This window comes from Dasypus novemcinctus, chromosome 5 (genome assembly GCF_030445035.2).
Source record: "Dasypus novemcinctus isolate mDasNov1 chromosome 5, mDasNov1.1.hap2, whole genome shotgun sequence".
In the NCBI taxonomy this organism is placed as follows: domain Eukaryota; kingdom Metazoa; phylum Chordata; class Mammalia; order Cingulata; family Dasypodidae; genus Dasypus; species Dasypus novemcinctus.
The window spans coordinates 118107901-118126697 of NC_080677.1; the positions used below are offsets into that span (position 1 = coordinate 118107901).

General features: G+C 36.6%; 2 protein-coding genes across 4 annotated transcripts in view; one reads left to right on the plus strand and one right to left on the minus strand.

Annotated features, from left to right (window-relative positions):
- The window catches only part of TRIM24 (tripartite motif containing 24), a 140008-nt gene extending 130424 nt beyond the window's left edge, over nucleotides 1-9584 (plus strand). For both annotated transcript variants that reach the window (XM_058297435.2, XM_058297436.2), the window contains exon 19: nucleotides 754-9584. In XM_058297435.2, the coding sequence (XP_058153418.1) occupies nucleotides 754-963 (210 nt within the window). In that variant the 3' untranslated portion in view covers nucleotides 964-9584. The remainder of the gene's footprint in view (nucleotides 1-753) is intronic.
- The window catches only part of SVOPL (SVOP like), a 150067-nt gene continuing 133113 nt past the window's right edge, over nucleotides 1844-18797 (minus strand). For both annotated transcript variants that reach the window (XM_071215296.1, XM_058297437.2), the window contains exons 15-16: nucleotides 10132-10245; nucleotides 1844-7234 (exon numbers count right to left, since the gene is read on the minus strand). In XM_071215296.1, the coding sequence (XP_071071397.1) occupies nucleotides 7223-7234; nucleotides 10132-10245 (126 nt within the window). In that variant the 3' untranslated portion in view covers nucleotides 1844-7222. The remainder of the gene's footprint in view (nucleotides 7235-10131; nucleotides 10246-18797) is intronic.

The following is an 18797-nucleotide window of genomic DNA, read 5'->3' on the forward strand; positions in this document are numbered from 1 at the left end:
AACCAAACACCTTATCAATAAATGAGGAAGCCCAAGAAACTCATAATAGTATAAATTTCCAAAAGTTCAGGGGATGTCAGGAAATGAAGGAGATAATTAGGAAAACTTTAGCCACATTTATATTCACAGATTTATTATATGGGAAGTTGAAATGCAAATTGCAGCTAACTTACATACAATTTAGAAAATATTTTTGTCTAACGTAGAGGTATTCTATTTCTTAAAATATGGCACTTCCACACTTTAGTCTTCCTGATGCTGATATTGAAATATTAAGGATATGGTCCAAATAGCTCTCTAAATTTAAAAATCTGTTATGTCAGTTTATCTAAATATCTATCAAACTTAATAGCTTTTGTTGGTGGTTTGTTCTGTGTGAGTGTTACTCATTCTAGAGTACCACATTTCATTTTATTTGTTCTAAAAATACCTGTTCCATGGTTCTGTGATTATGATGTTTCTTTGATCTTTCTTCAGTAATCCAGTCTTACACACTTCTTCTCCCTTTTAGAATAATCCTGACAGGTCAAAGCCAACCTTCTCTAGGCTTTATCTAATCCAGCTCCAGACTATTTATATTACTGACTAGACATAAGCTTAAACATTTTTTATAAAAACAGTCCATTCACATTCATAATCTCAAGAGTCAAATGCATGCTGAAGAAACAAAGGTGTGAGAGATTTATTAGTTTTACTGATTCTCAAATGTTGGCATTTCTTTTTTTAATTCATATTTTCCTTTTCCTCCAACAGCCTGATTCAGAAGTAGCCAATGCTGGTATAAAACTTGAAAACTATTTTGAAGAACTTCTAAAGAATCTTTATCCAGAAAAAAGGTTTCCTAAACTAGAATTCAGGAATGAATCAGAAGATAATAAATTTAGTGACGATTCAGATGATGACTTTGTACAGCCCCGGAAAAAACGTGTCAAAAGCATTGAGGAACGCCAGCTGCTTAAATAAGCGGCACCATTGGCATGTGCTGGTTTTTAGATTTTTTTTGTTTTCTAAAAAACATTTTGTCAGTAATATTACAAGGAAGAATCTGTGACCACTCTATCTAAAGCTTTTCATGTTTCCTAGGCTTTTATTTCCTTAATAACTCATTTCTTTTAACTGCTTATAAAGAAAGAGAAAAGAAAATGAAAGAAGCCTCAATAGCAAAATAAAAAGACATTCTTCCCACTTCTTGGATATCAAAACAAGTCTGGAGTGGTAGCTACTGTAGAAAGAAAATAGACTTCACATGAACTCTAAGTTGAAAATTTAATGTGGTTTGAATGTGTGTGTTAATCCATTTTTAGAAAATTAATACCATTACCCATTAATTATGACCCAACCATATGAGTTAGGTATACTGTACTGCTTAAGAGCAGTACCTTGTGAACATGAGTGGTGATCTATCCCAGGATGCCAACTGGTACAACAAAAGGGTAGATTAGGTGCTATTAAGGCAGCACCTAATAGTATATCATGTAAGATGGCAACTGTATTAAAGAAAAATCAGGAAAACAAATGTTTGCTTTTTGTTTTTGTTTTTTGTTTTTGTCTTGTCCACAGAGGTGTTTTGTATAGCAAATTTTCAAGGCCATTTTTCATATATTTCTCAGTCTAGATTTTCTTCAACTTCTTCCTCTAAGGAAGTAAGTGTACATTTGTTTGGTTTTGCTGTGTGTCTCTATGTTGTTGATTGTTTTTTTACGTGCAGATGGCCTTCTTATAACAAACAAGCCTCATTGTTTGCAGTATGTCTTTTATTAGAGCTACCCAAAACTCACCAGTGTGCACTGTATTTGTTGAAGTTTCTTCAACATACACCTATTGTACGTTCAATATTAGTACCTTTGAAAGGGACTCGTTTTGTGGTTTTAATCTGTTTTCAAATTTGGAATGAAAATGTGTTGTGCGATTTGGAAGCAGGCAGTTGTGGGGAGAGATTATAGTGTAAAGTTTATTTTTTTCTGAAGTATCTATTTCCTGTTTTTAAGAGTCAGGATTTCTAGTAGAATCTTTATCCTGACAATCCTGAATTTCATTCTCCTAATACAGGTACAAAGACCCATCTTCTAAAGGCAAGCATATTCTTAATGAGCCAGGTCCAGCTAATACAGCTAATTGACATTTATTTAATCCTTTTAATTGTTGTTTAGTGTTTTCCAGTTTCGGATGAACTGTCAAAGAAGGAAACGATGTTAGGATAGAAGAAGAAAATTGCTGAGCCATTTGTTAATCTAACATTTGACAAAATATTTACACATGGATATTTTTAGTTTACCAAAGAAAACCTATATTTATAAAACATTGTTTGGAAGAAAGTTTCTCTCTCAGTTATTCTCTCAGAATAAAATATAGCTAACTTGGAAGAAGGCTATTCTTTGGATTGTATCATCTCCCATGAATTAAACCTAGAGAATTTGCTTTTACCCATAGCATGGCATTACTTCTTAAAATGAATAATTTGAAAATATTCTATGGCTAGTTCATTAGGTTTTCAGGTATTGCTGGAGATAAAATATCAGAAGAATATAACTTACCAGCAATAGCTTCTCATTTACTTTATAGACTTAGGTCTTATCTCTAATATGTCAATTATATATTAACTGTTTTAAAAAGTCTTAACTCATTTTTGCAATGGGTTACCTGATATTTGTTGAATATGCATTTTTACATTTGTTCTCCAAAGACTATTTGAGCAAATTTTTATAACAATGCATATCATTTATATATAATGTTTGTTTTTTTGCTCCAGCATTTTTAGCCCAGAAGCTATAGAGCTTTTGCTAATAAGTCTACTGTTGGTATCTTAGAATACTGTTCTTCAGAAAGTTTGTTCTTCCATAATTGTTTCCTTAAACACATAAATTATTTTGAGGAAAATCACAAAGGGACATAAAGTTTAAGTGCAAAAATATATAATTTCCTAAATGGAACTGAGGCACAGTTTCTACCAGTGCACCCAAAACTTTCACTGTTTTATTCAATACCATATTAGTCTTTTCAGTTTCATATTTAACGTCTTTTCCTGAATTTCTGAAAGGCACTTGACAACAAGCTTTCCTGTAGTTGTATGTAAAGCTATCATTTAATATTAAAAGTAAATATCTTGAATTTCTCTCTCCAAATAGCCTTTTGGTGATGGTCTTCAAAGGTTAAAATCCTGGGACCTTGTTAACAAGTGCCCTTGTGCCCCAGGTAGATCCTTAAATTTCAATAGAAATAAGCAATAAGATGAGCCTAATTCCTTCCCATACTCATTGAGCATATCCCCCAAAAGTTCAGTGCAATTTAAGCAACCTTGACGTACATTTAAGCACTCCAGTGTTGACCACTGTTCAGAAACTCAAGATTTCCTTTTAGATTTGGAAATCTTTGCCAGGGCCTATGAATGAACAGACATGTGGAAGCTAAGATTTACTCAATTCTAACTCGTTAACAGCTTTCCCAAGTGCCAAGCATCTGTGCTCTGACAAAAAGAAAACCTAAGTACACATTGACTTTTAAGGGACTATTGCAAAAGTAAAAATGGGCCATGATATACTAAATGTAAATATTTTTACATCAGCCTTCAGCAATGCAGTTGCTTTGCCCTTTGGATTAACAGTATGTGCTTGCCTTTATGTGAATGGAGGTATAGGAAAGGGGAGGATTCTAAAAGAAAAGGAAAATGTTCCTTCCCATGGTAGTTTTACTTTCTTTTCCAAGATAAAGAATAGCCCATACATTATACTACTACACAGTAGGATAGATAAAATTTAAGAATGCTTTCAAAAAGGTTAATTCTGCAGTCAAGAGGGTGAATTAAATGTATAGACAGTTGCTGAGTTTATGGATTTGATTTCAAAGACCTGTGCTGTTAGAGTGCTTTTAAATTGTGTTCCATGGGGAAACTAATGTGGCAGTGAAAGGAAGAACTCTTCCTTTTCCTGAGGCCTGATCCGTAAATTAATGTGATTTCCAGAACTAAGTTGTTGCATATGAACAAAAGGTTTCTAGGTTTAAATTGAAGATACACTCATTTTCTATTTACCTATTTTTGTCTTGAATGAGAGAAATAGATATCTGATTGGCCATCAAAATTAAGAACATGACTATGAGTTCAACCATCTAATTTTTTGTTGAAATTGGGCACCTCCTTTTAAATAACCATGTACATATTTTTAAAAATATTTTATAATCTCATGTAAATATATGTCTTTTTTACAAACACTTGTGGCACCTTCATCTTAGGTGTGCATTTACTAAGTCATAAGTCACATGTTGGTGACTCATTCCTGAGTAAAAATAATGCTAGCCAATCAGATTACAGATTTTTCTGTATCGTGAAGAACATCTGAGGCAGTAGTCTGTTACCTTATTGTGTTTTTGTTTTTTGGGTTTTTTTTTTTTTAAGGCAGAATGGTGCTTTGATTTGAATAAAAATTAACTTCAACAGATTTTTTTCTGTGAATATTTTACTACCACCAGGGTTTTTGTATGAAAAAATTATTGTAAATTATTCAGTAGGACTTTAACTAGTTTGAGTCTTTCATTACTACCTCTGTATGTTCCTTTAACCATAACATTGATATTTATAGGACTATAGGACTAACTGCTATTCCATAAATAACTATAATAGGAAAATGGTCTTTTTAAAAAATCTTTCTAACACATGTATTTCAGTTCTTTCACCAGCCTTGAAGGATAAACAAAGAAAAGATAGTGTGTCAAACAGGGAAGAGTAATAATTATCTTCAGTCACTGAGTTTTTCCCCCTTGAGAGTAGGAGAACCTAGGATGCCTTGAAAGACTCTACTTGTCTGACCTAGTGTGGGGTGGAGGTAGGACAGGCAGGAAGGACTCAGGGGATACTTTTATAAGTCTCTGAGAAAGTTTACTTATGTTAATTTTACTTGTAAGGTTTGGAAAGTTTTCACTCAGAAATTACTACTTTAAAAAATTAATCTTGTATCTTTAATAGATCTTACTTTGTGGAGTAGGGATAGTTTTCCATTTGATTCTTAAAATAGAATCTGTTCAATATTTTTAAATTGAATGATGGAAGTCCTATTTTTGCATCCTAAAAAAGGATCCTTCTTTGGAAGTTTTAAATGAAATATTTCACAAAATCCTACCTTTACCATATATGCAACTGTGGTATTGCAGAAAAGCCATTTTAACATCCTGTCCCATGTATCAGAATACTGTGAACCTGAATTCTTTACCATGTTCTATAATTATAGGTATTAATGCCTTAAATCCTATGACTAGTGAGCCAGAAAATTCATTCAGGAATCTTTCCATTGCAAATGACTGAAGTCCAATTGTCACTGTTTTGGGGATGGAATATACTGATTAATCAAATACTTCTCAACCTTTAAGTAAGAATGTACTCACTCGAGAGTGGCGTTTCCCTCAAGATCAGTGGAGACAAAGCAGACAGAAACAAGCAGATTTTTGATTATGCAAAGTGAAATGCTGATACCTAAACTGATTGTTTTACGGATTTATTAATAAAAGTATATGTTAAGAAGCCAAATACAAAAAAGCCAAAACCAAAGTTTTGGCATATGATCATATTTTAAAAGGATTTTTTTTGCCATTATAAGCTATGCTTTAAACATTAGATTCAGACCAATTAAGCATTTATATATGCTCGTACATAAAACAAATATGCTTACATAGACATTCCAGTTATTGTTTTTAATACCCCAACCAGTACTGTCTCTTGATCTTTTGGCAGGCTGGGAAACTAATCCAAATGTCAAGTTCTTACAGATGAATGACATGAAATTGGTAGACTTTGATTTTTACTAAAAACTAATACTGGTAAGTTATATAAGCAAAATACATGAGTTATTTAAGAATTTTCAAATTTGGTATTCAATTAAAATTACATAAAGGTTTGCTGTAGGCTGTCTTTTAGGAAGACTGGATGCTAGGCAGTATTGGACCACATTGCCAATTTCCTCAAGCCTGGATGCCCCCCACAGATACTGAGTTCCTGAAATCCTTATAAATATGCTTAAGCATTAGCCTTGTCGTAGGTTGACTGTGGTTTTCATTGCTCCCTTTGATTTTAATTACCAATCTCTGTCAATCTCAACTTAGGAAATTCCAGTTAAGATTTTGATGGCTAACCCTAACATGTACCCAAGACATCTTTTTACATCAAAAATATTTTAGCCTAAAATTTCCTGCTACTATTTAGCTCTTGGAGAAAAATAATGATTACTGAAGATTAAGACATATGCCTTGTGATTCAAGTAGGAATTATCCACCTCCTTATTTAAAAACTCATATACAACATGGTTTGCCAGTGCTGTAACACTTCATTGTAACAGCCATGTTCTTCTTCTACTGCATAGTGGGAGTGGGAATAAGAGGTGAGCCAGCCTAGGAGTTCACCCTCAGTGGCCCTCAACAATTAGCCTGAACAGCAATAAAAGAGAACTAAAATATAAACCTAAAGGCCTTAGATGTTTCCTTTTCACAGTACAACTAGCTTAGTGGACTGTGATGTACAAAGGGGTGAGAGGCATCACACATGCAGCGGTTACTAACAAATCGTGAGCTTTCTTACATAATGTAATTTATATGCTGTGTTCTTCAGTCTCTTGTCACATGGGAACGAAAGATTTCTCATAAAATATTGAAGTTAGGCTGGAAATAGAATTTCTAGAAAAATTTAGTGTATTTCCAACTTGGTGACTATATACAAAGCTGATGCTAATTTAAGCATATTTTATCAGCAAGAAATTGTGATTAGTCAACTATGAAGGCCATAACTAAAATATACCTGCGTTAATTATAAACTTAATGACAATTATAGTTATTTGGAAAGGCTTGATGGTATTAGTTCTTGCCTTGGCTACACAATTTCAGCCCAACTTCAGCAGTAAATTTCATGGGAGAACATCAGTGTATATTCATTTTAAACCTGAGATTTAGTATTTATTCATATAAAGATTAACAGACTTGATGTCAAAGATTAAGAGCCACCTTCCACACAGCTTCCCAAAATTAGAGCATATTTTATAAAAGTTTCTTTATATATTGCCTCCTGGGACAAGATCAATACATTTATCCACCCCATCCCCATATGTGCCTTATATTTTTAAAATGCATAGTCAGTTCCTTAATTACCTAGGAGCATACAGAATAAAAGTTGAGTTTTTAAAAATGTAAAAGCTCTTTGTGAAAACATGCATTTTTCTTCTCTGGTAGATGTAGCTTTTGCAGATCTTCATTTAATTTGCTGGAAAAAAAAATGATTTAATTTTTAGAAAAGTAGCCTCCATTCAGACTTAACTGTCTAACACCAGCAACTAGCAATAAAAGTTACGTCCTTTAATAAATTTGTAAGGAATTAAGGCCCTAGTATTTATCTTTGTATCCTGAAATGCTAGCTTTATATTTGCTGTTCTGAATTATGGACATCCTCAAGATTTTTTTGGAGTTTTAGTTTACCAGACTAATCAAAATGAATGTCATAAAGTAGTTGTTAAATGGAATTAGTCCTTTCTTTATACTGTTGACCAAGTGGAGTCAGATTATTAGGATACTGTCTGTGTGTTGGAAGTTAAATTTTGGCAAAGTCTTAAAATCTCTGGAAGTTTTGTGTCACATATGTTAAGTCCTCACACCACTGTAAGGTACATATGTTAACACCTTTTTTTTTTGCAAATAAATTCTTACTGAGATTCAGTTCAACCCCCAAGTTGAACCCCACATCTTTGCTTCCACTACCGTACTGTTACTGTCTCAATCTAGATTCAAAGCATTTTAGAGTGAAAACAAATTTTTAGGAATAATCGAGTCAAACTCATTTCAAAAACAAATGTTTTTAATTTGCCTAAAGGCACATAGATAATTGAATGGCAAAGCCCACCGGGAGATATGTGCCCATGCAATTGCATTTATTGAACCTACATATTAAAGTTGTAAGTGATACTTAAAAAGCTTTTGTGCATCTAAGCAAAATGATTTCACCACAATGCTGAAACAAAGTTCCAGTCAACAAGAGGAAATAGTTCTTTTAAAGAGGATATGACTTGAATTGGAAATCCATTAGGCACATTAGATGGCAAACCCAGCTTCTATTTATATATATTATTTGTAACACTACTTAAAACCAGCATGAAAATTTTTCAGGAAGTGGAAAATTGGCATATGGTTTATCATCACTTAATTCTGCAGCCTTGTTTAAATCCCAGCCCCGCTATATACTAGCCTGTTCTTTACACAAGTTACTCACCTTCCCTCATTTGTGTAAAGGATGTGACAATCTGTCCCTTATCTGAAAGGAAGTATATGAATCATCTAATATAGTCTCTGGCTTAAGCATTCGATGAACGGGTCACCTTTCCAAATAACCTAAATAAAACCTTAAATTTGTATTACATGACAGGTTATCTAATCTGATTAAAATGCATATTACTGTAAAGTTAAACAAGCTAGGAAAAAACAGTACATCTTGGATCTAAGGGGGAGGGGGAGATCTAGACCATGATGAAAGCTTTGCTTTTCTTTACTCAATATTGCCTGCCTTATCTACATCTACTCAGAGGCAAAATGTATCTCTGCCAACATGAAAGTTAACATTTGTCTAGTCTCCTAAGGGTAGGACATGAGGGAAATGGCAAGTCTTGGTTAGCCACGGAAGCATCGTGACTTTACACAGCCACATGTAGAGACAGCAACTCAGGATCAACGTAACTAAATACCTAACTGCAACAACTACCATCTCTGCACACAAAAACATCCACACATGCTTTTACATATTAGCAACAAGCCTTGTGTTTTCTAAAGCAAGAAAATATCAGAGACTGTACCTGTATTTTTGAGATGAACATTCCTCACTGACTCCAAGAAAAAGGTCAGAGGGATGGTAGAGACCCTCTCATTTAAAATATTGTCCCTGGAAGTATACCTTACACTTTTGGGGTACTCCTTTTTCTATGTATGTGACTAAAGTGAAGTGTCAATGCCTAATGACTTTTAGTAGTAGTAGGTGACAGCTAGTGCAGCACTGAAGCTTTCCATTCAGCTCTTATCATAGGCAGCTGATTGTATTAGGGGAAAGAAAGCCTGGACCAAGACATATAGCCATGTGATTCTAAGGGCAATGAAAACAGCTTTTTGTTCCCTGATCACCTTTAGCTCTGCTATACAAGTGGAAAAAGTTGAAAGCCGAGGCCTCAGCAACTGTCATCTTAATTCCTGTTGTTCAAGCTTCACAGAGATTTATGATTAATAAAATCTAGGAGGCCCAACATAGAGGTGCCCACGCTAGTCCCCATCTCAGCAAAACCCAAAACCTAACAAGCTTCTGTTTCCTCTAAGTGCCCAGCTCACTCAGAAAACTAAATTTAAATATAGCAAATCAGCTAACACTAGCCACCTTCCTCATTTTAAGCAACCACCTACACAAACTATATTAGGAAATGTCTTCTGCACTAACCAATAAAAACTTCTCTCCCAATGTACTTATTCTGCCTATAAAAGTCCATTGCTCTTTGTTCAGGAGAACACCTCTCTACCTCATGGCAATTGGAGTCTCCTCAGTTCATGAGCTGATTCAATAAAACTCTGAAATCAAACCAAAATTTGCTGAAGTTTTTATTTTAACAAAAGTGAATTACTGGATATTTTAACTTCAGTGCTACTGAAGGCTATATGCAGGGCAAACTGGATAACCAAAATTATTGGTTATCCATTAATTATTGAATATCATTACCCACTAAACAAAAATAACATTGTTAGTACACAGTTGGGTATTATTATGTGTGCTTAAAAAAAAGATACCATTATACCTGGTCTGTTTTCTTTCATCAAAAAGTAGTTGGGGAACAAATATGGCTCAAGCAGTTGAGCACTTGCTTCCCACATGGGAGGTCCCGGGTTCAGTCGGGTGCCTCAAAAAAAAATTGCAAGGAAACAAATGAAACCAACTCAGGGGAGCTTATGTGGCTTTCCACATACGAGGTCCTGAGTTCAAGCTCTGGTGCCAGTACCTAAAAAAAAAAAAGTTGGAGTAGGTGTGGCTCAGTGATTTCAACACTACCTTCCCATTTATGAGGTCCTGGGTTCAATCCCCAATACCACCTAAAAAAAAAAAAATAGTAGTTGAGAATAGCTTCATGCCTCAATTACCTGTAAGGCCCGTCCTCTGGTCTCAATGGGGAGCGTAAATGCAGAAATGGCACATGCAACACAGACAGATGAGAAAAGACACAGGGCCCCCAGGAATGATGCATTCATAAGAACCTGCAAGTCACAAAAGAATGAAACAAATTACAGTAATACAAACCACTTCTAAACTGTTCCTTCATATCAAAGAGAAAATATTGATTTCACCAAATATATAACGGCCCTTTGCAGCCATTATGTGAATTGTGCATTCCTGAACCTTAGATCTTGTATTTTTGGGGGCCAAGCTGGAATAGCAATTACTCCATAAATTGGGGCTGATGTTAACTTGTACTAACCAGCTATTCCTCTATGTCCACTGTTCAGGCATCTCCAGAGAAAACTTCAGTATCTGGGGAAGATGGGAGACCTGCCTATTTTCCCACTCCCTCTCTCATACCTGTTCAGCTTGTATCACTTCTAGCCCTCTAGCTTCATGCTATCCCTCTCCCCTCCACCCCCCACCCCAGTCTCCATTTTTCCCTTCAGTCATAACAGGATGAACCAGGTAAAGGTTATTTTGGGAAGAGATGTAATGTCAGGGCCTCTGAAAAAATTACTGTTTCTGGTCTCTGAATGTGAAACAATGTTTTCTGTTTGATATAATTTTCTCTCAGTAAGAACTGCTTTCTGCTAATATATTTACATCTTTTGGCCTGGCACGTCTCACCCTGATCCTGGCTAATTTGAACATTCCATCTCTCATCTGTTTTCCCATCACTGTGTACAAAGGTGTCAAATAGCAGTTGATAACCGTCAACTAATCTCACAAGAACTGCTAACCATTAAGTGATTAAGGAACAGCAAAACTTTAGAGTCACAAAAGATTGCAGTTTGGAGAGACAAGAAATCATCTGGTATAGTACAACCTTCTCACTTTACAGATGAGCCTAGAGTAGGGATAAGTGACTACTTATCACAACGTGGTGCTGTTACTACTACTTGGCTTCTAAAATATGCAATAAGGAAGTCCAACCCTAGTGTATAAGGCTGACTGTCTTCCAAACCAGTAAATAATGTCACTTGTCATATAAACCTCTTATATTAACTTTATTAACTATTTTGTAGTTGAATTAGCAAATGATTGGTACTATTCTCTGATTTTAACTCTTAAATTATAAATTTTCCCAAGAGGAGTTTATATAGCTACCTATATGTTTGTTGCTGGAAGGCCAGATAAGCAGGCTTGGGAAAGGTAAAAACCAAAAAAGGTTAGACAATCCAAACCACAAACCACATCGTGTCAAAATTAAGCAGGTAACTAGACCCTGCCATTGCTGACACCTGTTATTGGACATCAAATTCTCACCACCACCAGAATGAATTCTAAACTATCCCTATTTCATGTTCTTTACACAAGATTCAAAGTCTTGAGAGTCTGTTTGGTTGAGTTTAGTTCACATACCTGTTTCAGCAGCCAGGGTCATAGAGACACTGCTTAGTCTCCCTTGCTTCCCTATAGAGATCTAGGGAACTGCTTCATACTAGGATTCTAGCATTCCAGTAGATGTTGCTGAATATTCTTCCAATAAATTCCTTTTCTGCCTAAGTTAAGCAACATCAATCTCCATTATTTGCAAAAAAGAATTTTGAGTAATATCTTGATTATAATGATCTAAGAAAATGGTGTTAAAGTGCAGATTCCCAGGCCCTGCTTCAGATTTGCTATATGGAAAGGAAAGAGATCTGTTAATCTCTAAATTTAAAAAGCAGCCCAGACCAGAAACAAGACATTACATTTAATGATAAAAGAGTCAATCCATTAATACTACATAGCAATCCTAAAGTGTTACCAAACAAAAGACCATCAAAATACATTAAGCAAAAACATAAAAATGAAAGAAAAAATAGATAAATCTGCATATGGTTGAAGACTTCAACACCCTCTCACAACAACTGATAGAATTACTAAATTTAAAAATTAACAGATATAGAAGAGAGTAACAATGCCATTAACCAACAGAATATAATTGGCATCCACCCAACAACAGCAGAATACATGTTCTGTTCAAGCACCCATAGAACATTCAGTAAGATCATATCCAGGGCCATAATATGAATCTAACATTTAAAATCTAACACATTTGATATTATACAGTGTTTTCTCTGACAAAAAGGAATCAAAATAGGGAAGCAGATTTGGTTTAATGGATAGGGCATCCACCTACCACATGGGAGGTCCAAGGTTCAAACCCAGGGCCTCCTGACCCATGTGGTGAGCTGGCCCACGTGCAGTGCTGATGCATGCAAGGAGTGCTGTGCCATGCAGGGGTGTCCCCCGCATAGGAGAGCCCCACGTGCAAGGAGTGCACCCTGTAAGGAGAGCTGCCCAGCAGAGAAAAAAGCACAGCCTGTTCAGGAATGGCATTGCACACACGGAGAGCTGATGCAGCAAGATGATGCAACAAAAAGAGAGATTCCGGGTGTCACTGACAAGAACACACAGTGAATGGTCACAGAAAGCAGACAACTTGGGGGGGGGGGGGGAGGGGGGAGACGGGGAGAGAAGTAAATAAAATTTTTTTAAAAAGGAATCAAAATAGAAATAACAGGAAGAAAACAGCAAAGTCTCCAAGTAACTCTTAGTAATCCATGGGTCAAAAAGAAATCTGAAGAAAAAATTTTTTAAAATACATTGAATGGAATGAAAACACAACATATAAAATTTGTGGGTTACAGTAAAGCAGTACCAGGAGGGAAATTTATAACACTAAAATCTTATGTTAGAAAAGACAACAGTGTCAAATCAATAACCTAAACTACCACTGTAAGAGTCTAGAAAAAGGGAAACGGATGTGGCTCAAACAGTTGGGTTCCTGTCTCCCATATGGGAGGCCCAGTTAGGGACCCGGGACCTCCTGATGAAGGCAAGCTGGCCCACACCAGCAGAGAGCTGACAGCCCGTGCTGCAGAGTGGTGACACAGCAAAATGATGCAACAAAGGGAGACCAATTGACACAGAGAACAGGCAGTGGACACAAAACAATGGGGGTGGGGGCAGAATAAATAAAAAAAATTTTTTAAAAGTCTAGAAAATGAAGAGCAGTGGTGGACTTGGCCCAGTAGTTAGGGCATCCGTCTACCACATGGGAAGTCCATGGTTCAAACCCCGGGCCTCCTTGACCCGTGTGGAGCTGGCCCATGCGCAGTGCTGATGCGCGCAAGGAGTGCCGTGCCACGCAGGGGTGTCCCCTGCATAGGGGAGCCCCACGTGCAAGGAGTGCACCCCGTAAGGAGAGCCGCCCAGCGCGAAAAAAAATGCAGCCTGCCCGGGAATGGCGCCGCACATATGGAGAGCTGACACAACAAGATGACACAACAAAAAGAAACACAGATTCCTGTGCCGCTGATGACAACAGAAGTGAACAAAGACGACACAGCAAATAGACACAGAGAGCAGACAACTGGGATTGGGGGAAAAGGGGAGAGAAATAAATAAATCAATAAATAAATCTTTAAAAAAAGAAAAGAAAAGAAAGAGCAATCCAAAGCAAGCAGAAGAAAGGAAACAAAGAGCAGAAATTAATGAAATGGAAAACAATAGAGAGTATCAATAAATAATTTTGTTCTGGGAAACAGACGTGGCTCAAGCAATTGGGCTCCTGTCTACCATATAGGAGGCCCAGGGTTCAATGCCCAGGGCCTCCTGGTGAGGGCAGGCTGGCCCATGCAGGAAAGCTGCCCCACACAGAAATGCTGGCCAACACTGAGAGCTGATGCAGCAAGATGACACAACGAGACACAGAGGAGAGAAAACAAGACATAGCAGAACAGGGAGTTGAGGTGGTGCAAGACAGTAATCACCTCTCTCCCACTCCAGAAGTTCCCAGGATCGGTTCCCGAAGCCGCCTAATGAGAATACAAGCAGACAAAAGAACACATGGCGAATGGACATAGAGAGCAGATAACGGGGGGAATGTGGAGGGGTGGGGGGTAGAAATAAATAAAATAAATCTTTTTTAAAAATGTAGTTCTTTGAAAATATCAATAAAATCGATAAAATTCTAGCTAAACTAATAAAAAGAGAGGACTCAAACTGCCAACATCAAGAATGAAACAGAAAAATAAAATAATAAAATTTTTAAAAAAAGAATGAACTGGGATATTGTTGAAGAACCACAGATAAAAGGGTAATAAGAGATAAATACAAATAGTCCTATGCACATGAATTCAATAACAAATTCTTCAAAAAAGCACAAACTACCACAAATTACCAAAAATGAAATAATTTGAAAATATTCTTTATCAAAGAAATTGTTCTTTTTTAAAGATTTATTTTTTATTTATTTCTCTCCCCTGCTCCCCACCCTGTTGTCTGCTCTCTGTCCATTTGCTGTGTGTTCTTCTGTGTCTGCTCTATTCTTGTCAGTGGCACTGGGAATCTGTCTCTTTTTATTGTGGCATCTTGCTGTATCAGCTCTCCATGTGTGCAGCACCACTCCTGGGCTGGCTGTGCTTTTTTTCACGCGGGGTGGCTCTCCTTGCAGGGCTCACTCCTTGTGCGTGGGGCTCCCCTATGCGGGGGCAACCCTGCATGGCACCACACTCCTTGCATGCATCAGCACTGTACAAGGGCCAGTTCATTACATGGGCCAGGACGCCCTGGATTTGAACTCTGGACCTCCCATGTGGAGACGGATGCTCTATCAGTTGAGCCAAATCCGCTTCCCTATCAGAGAAGTTTAATTCATAATTTAAAAATTCCCAGAAATCTCCAGACCCAGAGGGTTTCCCTGTAGAATTCTACTAAACATTTGAAAAATAATTAATATCAATGTCATACAATCTTGTCAGAAAATAAAAGAAAGAGAAAGACTTCCTAACTCATTTTATGAGGTCTGTGTTACCCTGGTATAAAAACATACAAAAATAATACAAAAACAGAACTACTGGCAAATATTCCCCATAACATATCCTCAACAAAATATGGTAAATAGATTCTAGCATTGCATAAGAAAGAATTATGCACCATGATGAAGCTTTTTCCAGAGATACAAGGATTCCTATTTGGAATGAAGGAAATGTTTTAGTAATGGATAGTGGTGATGGTAGCACAACAACCTGAAGGCAATGAACAGAACGGAAATATATATATATGAATATGATTAAACGGGGAAATGTTAGATTATATATATGAATTAAAAAAAATTTTTAAATCCATGGAACTATACTACACACAGTGAACCCTAAGTAAAATCATGGACTTTATTTAATAGTACAATTATTAAAATGTGGTATTATCAATTGTAAAAAATGTTCCACACCAAAGCAAGGTATTGGTGGTGGAATGATATACAGGAATCCTGTGTTTTATGCATATTCTGTAAATGTACAACTTCTCTAATAAAGGGGGGTGGGATCAATTAGTGTAATCCACCATATTAACAGGCTAAAGAAGAAAAATCATTGTTATATCATTTGACACACAAAAGCATTGGAAAAAATTCAACTCTCATTCATGATAGAAGCTCTCAACAAAGTATGGAGAGAGGGGAATTTCCTCATCTTGGTAAAAACTGTCTACAAAAAACCTCCAACTGGAAACGGACTTTGGCCCAGTGGTTAGGGCGTCCGTCTACCATATGGGAGGTCCGCGGTTCAAACCCCGGGCCTCCTTGACCCGTGTGGAGCAGGCCATGCGCAGTGCTGATGTGCGCAAGGAGTGCCGTGCCACGCAAGGGTGTCCCCCGCGTGGGGGAGCCCCACGCGCAAGGAGTGCGCCCGTGAGGAAAGCCGCCCAGCGTGAAAAGAAAGTGCAGCCTGCCCAGGAATGGCGCTGCCCACACTTCCTGTGCCGCTGACGACAACAGAAGCGGACAAAGAAACAAAAGCAGACAAAGAAACAAGACGCAGCAAATAGACACCAAGAACAGACAACCAGGGGAGGGGGGGGAATTAAATAAATAAATAAATCTTTTAAAAAAAAACAAAAAAACCTCCAACTGATATCATACTTAATAGTGAAAGACAGAAGGCTTCTCCCCAAACTTCAGGAACAAGGCGAGATGTCCACTCTCACCCCTTATATTCAACGTAGTACTGGAAATCCTAGACAACACTATGAGAAGGAAAAAGGCATGCAAATTGGAAAGGAAGAAAAAACGATCTCTGTTTGGAGATGATATGATAGTCTGTGTAGAAAATCCTAAGGAACAAAGAAAATGAAAACTAATAAGCAATTTCACCAAGGTCACAGGATACGAGAGCAACATACAAATATCAATTGTATTTCTGTACACTAGCATTGAACAAATGGACATAGAAATTAAAAACACAGTACCATTTACCATCACTAAAAAAATTCTTAGGTATAAATTTAACCAAACAGTTTACAGGACTTTCAGGCTGATGATAAAAATTGAAAGAGTACTTGGAGAGATGAACTGTGTTCATGAAGAATTGGGGAACTCAACATAGTAAAGATGTCAAATTTCCCCAAATTGATCTAAATATTTAATTCCTATCAAAATCTAAGCAAGATCATTTATAGATATAGATAAGCATATCCTAAAATTTATATGAAAAAGCAAAGGCTAAATTTTGAAAAAGAAGAATAACATGAGAAGAATCACTCTATTCAGTTTGACTTATTATATAGCTACATTAATACGCACAGTGTGGTGTTGGCAGAGGGACAGACACACAGATGAATGGAACAGAAGAGAACCCAGAGATGGACTCACACAAGTAATGCCAACTGATTTTTGACAAAGGTGCAAAAACAATTCAATGGAGGAGTCTTTTCAACAATTTGTGCTGGAGCAATTGGACATCCCTAAGTTAAAAACAAAAACAAAAAAAACCTCACAACCTAAACATCACATCTTACACAAAAATTAACTCAAAATGGATCATGGACTTAACTACTAAATGGAAAACTATAAAACTTAAAAGAAAATATCAGAGAAAATATTTTGGACCTAGGGCTTGGCAAAGAATTCTTAGACATGCATCAAAAGCTCAATCTATAAAAGAAAATAATTTGATATTTTGGATTTCATCAAGATCTAAAACTTTTGTTCTGTAAAAGTCACTAAGAGGATTAAAAGACAAGTTATAGGCAGGGAAAAAATATTTGCCTACCACATATCTAACAAAGGACTCACATCTACAATATATAAAAGACTTTCAAATCTGAACAATTAAAAAAAAATCCAGTCAGAAAATCATCAAATGAAAATATTTCACCAAAGAAGATACATAGATATCAAATAAGCATAAACACATGAAAATATGTTCAACATCATTAGCCATTAGGATATGTACAAATTAAAACTATGCGATATCACTATATACCTACTTCAACAACTAAAATAAAATAACAAGTTTTAAAAAATTATGGTAATACTAAATGTTGGTAATAATGTAGAGGAACTGGATCTCTCAAATATTCCTGGAGGAATGTAAAACAGTACATCTACTCTGGAAAATACTTTGGGCAGTTCCTTAAAAACTATACATACACTTATCTTACAACCCAGTACTCTCACTCTTGGGTTTTTATCCCAGAGAAATAAAAACTCACATTCACGTAAAAAAAATTTGTACACGAGTATTTATTTAGAGCAGCTTTATCTGTAAGAGTTAAAAATTGGAAACAAGACAAATGTCCTTCAATGTTCAAATGATTAAACAAACAGGAAGCAGACTAGGCCTAGTGGTTAGGGCGTCTGTCTACCACCATGGGAGGTCCATGGTGCAAACCCCGGGCCTCCTTGACCAGTGTGCAGCTGGCCCATGCGCAGTGCTGATGCGTGAAAGGAATGCTGTGCCATGCAGGGGTGTCCCCCGCATAGGGGAGCCCCACGCACAAGGAGTGCACCCCGTAAGAAGAGCCGCCCAGCGCGAAAGAAAGTGCAGCCTGCCCAGGAATGGCACCATACACATGGAGAGCTGGTGCAGCAAGATGACGCGACAAAAAGAGACAGATTCCCGTGCCGCTGACAACAACAGAAGCGGACAAAAGAAGAACATGCAGCAAATGAACACAGAGAACAGACAACTGGAGTGGGGGGAGGGGAGAGAAATAAATAAATAAATAAATAAATAAATAAATAAATAAATCTTTAAAATAAAATAAACTGTGGTCAATCCCCATGCAGTATTATTCAGCAATACAAAGAAACTATTGACAAAAGCATTTGGATTACTCTTAAGGGTATCGTGCTGAGTGAAAAAAAACAATTCCAAAAGGTTAAAAACTTTATGATTTTATTTACATATAATGCTCTTGAGATGACAAAATTATAGTGATGGATAACAGATAAGTGGTTGCCAGGGGGTAGGTCCAGAGTAGGGAGTTAGGCAACGATATGACTGTTAAGGGTTAGCACAAGGAATCTTTGACGTAATGGAACAGATTCCATATCTTGATTTTGATGGTGGTTACACCAATCTACATATGTGATCAAATTACATAGACCCAGACACACACTCTTTCTCTCTCAAACAAATAAGTTCATGTAAAACCAGTGAAATCTGAATATGGCCTCTAGATTGTATCAATGTCCATTTTCTGGTTTTGATATTGTGCTGGATTTATGTAAAATGTTACCATTGGAGGAAACAGGGTGAAAGGTCCACAGAACTTTCCAATAGTATTTTTTAACTGCAAGTGGTTCCTATAATTA